This window comes from Rhamphochromis sp. 'chilingali' (assembly GCF_963969265.1).
Source record: "Rhamphochromis sp. 'chilingali' genome assembly, chromosome: 1".
In the NCBI taxonomy this organism is placed as follows: Eukaryota; Metazoa; Chordata; class Actinopteri; order Cichliformes; family Cichlidae; genus Rhamphochromis; species Rhamphochromis sp. 'chilingali'.
In genome coordinates, this window is record NC_137929.1 from 49,902,448 (window position 1) to 49,908,024 (window position 5,577).

The 5,577-nt window shown below is 41.9% G+C and overlaps 1 protein-coding gene across 1 annotated transcript; it reads left to right on the forward strand.

The window, feature by feature from the left end:
- The first annotated feature begins 2,684 nt into the window (after positions 1–2,684).
- Positions 2,685–4,709, forward strand: LOC308400965 (tripartite motif-containing protein 16-like). Its single transcript, XM_080889030.1, has one exon. The coding sequence runs from the start codon at positions 2,860–2,862 to the stop codon at positions 4,531–4,533; it is 1,674 nt and encodes a 557-aa protein (XP_080745156.1). The 5' UTR covers positions 2,685–2,859; the 3' UTR covers positions 4,534–4,709.
- Positions 4,710–5,577: the final 868 nt, after the last annotated feature.

Here is a 5,577-nt window from a genome sequence, read left to right on the forward strand (position 1 = left end):
CTCCGGACCTAGGGATGGGTATTGATAAGATTTTCACAATTCCAATTCCATTTTCAATTCTGTTTAACGATTCGATTCTTTATCGATTCTTTTTAAAAAAGGAGAACACTAAGGTCGATTAGCTTAGAACTTTGTTTTATATCTTCTCTTTGAACAAGATAGAAATTTAGTAACATGGCCTTACAAACCCAACAGTGAGATCTTAAGAGATCCAGCCTATGGCTCTTCAATGGGGTGTCACAGGGTCCCTGGGGAAAAAAATTGTAAATGTAAAATAATAAAATAAATATTCTTCAGTAGCAATAACAAAGTATAACATAAATTATTCTGTAGCAATTACACAAGAATATCCAGTAATGTCCCTGCCTACAATTAAACACATTCACTTACCGAAAATTTGAGGGCATCTGCTGTGGCAAATGGGTGCAAGCCTTTTACCACAAACTTAGTCACTGCTCGGTGACATTCGTCTATCCTGGCCTGAAAGGAGACGCTACCGGTAGACTGCAGCGAGAACTGCCAGCATCTGAGCCAGACTCTGTCTCTCTCATCATGGTCACCTAAATGCACAGTAATGGCAGGTTTTGTAATAAGGCAGATCGCGCTAACATAATATGCACTGTTAGTTGATTATTTACCTGCTGCATTAACGGGAGAGGACGTGCAAACGTTACCGCTGCTGCTGGGTTGAGATTCACGAGTCCGGAGCGGAATTAAAAACACGACATTCATTTAAGGTCATCGCGTGTTTTGTGAGCAAATGCTTTTGCATATTCGTAGTGTTTCCTCCCCTAAATGAAATATCTACATTGCAAGTATTGCAAGTTGCCCTGTTGTCAGTCATCCGTTCTCGTAAAGTATGACCAAACTTTTGAGTGTTTGAGCCGCCATGTTTCCTGCCAGGTAAATGACGCTCCGCAACGTGGTTGTCACGGTCCTGGGTCTTATGACCCAGTGTTTTGAGTTTGAGTTCATTTTGATGTTTATAGTTTATGTTAAGCCCTTCAGGTTTTCTAAGTTCATTTGTTACCATGTCTAGGTGATTTTAGTTCTTATTAATTCCCCCTCACGTTTCCAACCCATGTTAAGTCTCCCCTGCTCTTCATGTGTTTCATGTCTGTGTCTTACGTTGTCAAGTTCTGGTTGTCATGTCTGCGTTTCATTATGCTTCCTGTTTTATTTTGGAAGGAGTCGTGTGTTCTTGGTTCTTTGTATTTAGCTTCACTGCTCCTGTCATTAGGTTCATGTTAGTCAGCTGTTTCCTCATGTGTCTCCACTTCCCCTGATCACCTCATGTGTGTATTTTAGCCTTCTGTTTTCTGCATGTCATTGTCGGGTCGTCTGTTTGCATCCCCATAGTGTTTCGTCATAGTTTACTCAGTGTTCATAGTTTGTCATCGCATTTTCACTGAGTTTGTTAGTCCTTTAGTTTTCTGAGTGTTCACAGTTTTCTTAGTTTTCATAGCTTCATGCTTTTTCGTGTGCCAACATCCAAATAAAGGATCGTCTTCTGTTCAGCCAGCAACTCCGCCTTTCAGCATCTGCTTTTGGGTCCTGTTTCCATTCACATCGGCGCACCCCGCCGTGACAGTGGTGATGTCATTCGGGGCGACTGGAATCGATAAGGGAATCGTTTGCAAAAATGGCAAACAATTCCAAGGAATTGAAACAGTGGGAACCGGTTCTCAACAAGAACCGGTTTTCGATACCCATCCCTATCCGGACCTGCTCTTGCCTGGACTTATGTGCTGTTGACCTCTGGGTTGGCCCCGTGAACTGCCCTTTTATGGACTATTGTGCCGTCAGCCTTCAGGTTGGCCTCCTGATTTGCTTTGTTTTGCACTCCTGTGTCGTCAACCTCTGAGTCGTCCCCCTGAGCTCTTCTGTTTTGGACTGTTTTTGTTCGAGCCCTTCTTCCTGGACTCCCCACCACCAGCCCGGGTTGGGTTGGTATTGGTGTTTCAGTTATTATAATTATGTTCCTTGATTATTGCTCTAGTTTTGCTTCCCCTCGTCTCATTATGTCTGATTAGTCCCAGCTGTGTTTACTCCTGTTCCCCATCCTCTCGTTATCCTGCCTGTGTATTATAGTCCTCAGTCTTCACCTGGCTGTTGTCGCATCGTATCCTCTCAATGCTGTGTGTTTCCTCCATACTCCGAGTATTTTTGTAGTTCTCTGTCCAAGTTTAGTTCCCTAGTTTTTGTTTCTAGTTGCTTGTTTCTGTTTAAGTTTTTATTGAGGAGTTTTTTTTTTTCATCAAATAAAGCTGCCATTTCAAGTTTACTTCCCTGAGTGTGTTGCAAACATAACAAGCCTGAGTTAGAAAAGAAAGTTGCTAACCGCCGTCTGGGGTCAGACTGATGCTTTTGGTTTTGTTAAGCCAGCTAACTCAAAGAAAGCATGGCTGTGCTGAACCTCCGTCATAACGCAGACCACCGACCTTGGTATTGCTGAACTTTTACTGAATACTTTAGTTGGAGTTGGTTGGTGTTGATACCAGGTGTTAGGTCAGAAGTTTTCACGCTTCATCACAGGTATTGCTAAAGTTTCATCGGTTTTACTTTGAGGAAATATGTTGCTGTATCTGGAGTCTGTAATTAAGATGAAAGTCTATTTGTGGATGTTGCTGTAATTTGAGCTGCCATTAGATTCAGTTGTTATCTTAATTGCAGACAGTGCCGACTTTTACAGAAACTACAACAGAGGACACAACGAAGTTTAAACTGATAGTAACCTGATAAATTAAATGTTATAATTGCTGCCAAAGTCCAAACTGCACCTTTTTATCTGCAGTCTATATTAAACAGAGTCTGACAGCAATTCTTTGTTTGAGACACTCAAAGGTGCTAAGAGGAAAAATGGAGCAGAAAGAAGTTCAGCTGAATTTAGAGACATTCTTTTGTTCAATCTGTTTGGATCTACTGAAGGATCCAGTGACTACAACCTGTGGACACAGCTACTGCAGGAACTGTATTGAAGGCCACTTTAATAAAGAGGACAGTAAAGGAGTCCACAGCTGCCCTCAGTGCAGGAAGACTTTCACACCGAGGCCTGTCCTGGAGAAAAATGTCATGTTAGCAGCTTTAGTGGAGCAGCTGAAGAAGACTGGACTCCAAGCTGCTCCAGCTGATCACTGCTATGCTGGACCTGAAGATGTGGCCTGTGATGTCTGCACTGGGAGGAAGCTGAAAGCCATCAAGTCCTGTTTATCTTGTCCGGCCTCTTACTGTGAGAAACACCTCCAACTTCACTATGATGCAGCTCCATTAAAGAAACACAAGCTGGTGGCCCCCTCCAAGAAGCTCCAGGACAACATCTGCTCTCGTCATGATGAGGTGATGAAGATTTTCTGTCGTACTGATCAGCAGAGTATCTGTTATCTCTGCACAATTGATGAACATAAAGGCCATGAAACAGTCCCAGCTGCAGCAGAAAGGACTGAGAAGCAGAAGGAGCTCGAGGTGAGACGACTAAACATCCAGCAGAGAATCCAGGAGCGAGAGAAAGATGTGAAGCTGCTTCAACAGGAGGTGGAGGCCATCAATGGCTCTGCTGATAAAGCAGTGGAGGACAGTGAGAAGATGTTCACTGAGCTGATCCGTCTCCTCCAGAAAAGAAGCTCTGATGTGAAGCAGCAGGTCAGATCCCAGCAGGAAACTGAAGTGAGTCGAGTCAAAGAGCTTCAGGAGAAGCTGGAGCAGGAGATCGCTGAGCTGAAGAGGAAAGACGGCGAGCTGGAGCAGCTCTCACACACAGAGGATCACAACCAGTTTCTACACAACTACCCCTCACTGTCAGCACTCAGTGAGTCTACACACTCATCCAGCATCAATATTCGTCCTCTGAGCTACTTTGAGGATGTGACAGCAGCTGTGTCAGAGACCAGAGATAAACTACAGGACATTCTGAGAGAGGAATGGACAAACATCTCACTGACAGTCACTGAAGTGGATGTTTTACTGTCACCAGCAGAGCCAAAGACCAGAGCTGGATTCTTAAAATATTCACGTGAAATCACACTGGATCCAAAGACAGCAAACACACGTCTGTTATTATCTGAGGGGAACAGAAAAGCAAAATTTATGAGTTATCCACTGTCTTATTCTCGTCATCCAGACAGATTCACTTATTACTGTCAAGTCCTGAGTAGAGAGAACCTGACTGGACGTTGTTACTGGGAGGTGGAGTGGAGAGGGGAAGGAGTTGGTGTAGCAGTTGCATACAAGAATATCAGCAGAGATGGCGGCCTCAGTGAATGTATATTTGGATTAAATGATAAATCTTCATCATTTTGTTGTGACACAAACAGTCACATATTTTGGCACAACAATGTGAAAACTCCCCTCTCACGTCCTCGGTCCTCCAGAGTAGGAGTGTACCTGGATCACAGAGCAGGTATTCTGTCTTTCTACAGCGTCTCTGAAACCATGACTCTCCTCCACAGAGTCCAGACCACATTCACTCAGCCGCTCTATGCTGGACTTGATTTTTTGGATCATGAAGATACTGCAGAGTTCATTACACTGAAATAGACAGAAGCCACTGATGGACAATTGGTTAAAATGTGTGTTTTATTTTCCACTTTTTTTTGTCTACATCATTGTTGAGATGGGAGTTGCTGAGAGCTCACAGTTGTGCTGTTTTTACTTTGCACGGAGATCACCTGTCAGTCACACTGAATAGATGTTCCTTTGACCTTTTGTTATCCGTTTTCTATATTTTCCTAACATTACGTTTATATGCCATTTAAATGTTGTTCTTGTACTAATTAAATGTTAAATATATCAGAAAGAAGTCAAAGTGGCACCAAAAAGTTATTTAACAGTAAATTCAGAAGGTCATATTCATAATACAAAATAACCTCAGTTTGTAAATGTCAAAACAATAAAAGTATTGTTTTGGGAGAATAAACTCACAGATCAAATGTTAGATACTGAAACATTATTTCAGTCCTTCCAAGATACAGAGTTATAATAAAAGTTTGCCAGTTATCTGTCCTGAGTCTGACCGCTCTTACATCTGTGTTCTTCATTAACGTCTTGTCTTCAGGCTTATAATTTGGCCGGTTTCTCTTAAATATTTGTGAACTAAAGACAGCTTCAACCCTCTGTGTGTTGACCGCACTGCATTTTCTTGTTAGTAATAGCAACACCATTGTAACAACAGAAATACTAATTAGTTAGATTACTAGTTACTGAAAAACATTTATCGCCATTATTCCCATTTGTGCGAATTTACAAAACATTATGTAAAGATTGCTGGTATTTTTGTGCCCTTAAAAAGTGGAAATAATGATGAGAGCTGAATGAATGATAGTGACACGCAGATCTCGTTTTCACTCGTCTGTATTGAGTGTTACAAAAACAACACAACCCAAACCATATTCTCTCTGCATGGATACACTCAGTCTCAGGACCACAGTTTCCAAACTAAGTTGCCCTGTTTTAACTTATGAGAGTATTTAGACGCTGCACAACTTGAACTGTAACATAAGGTAAATACATCTTTTTAACTCACATATGTTAGCTGACACATTCGCTGACTTTCAACAGTAATGAAATAATACTTTATGCGCT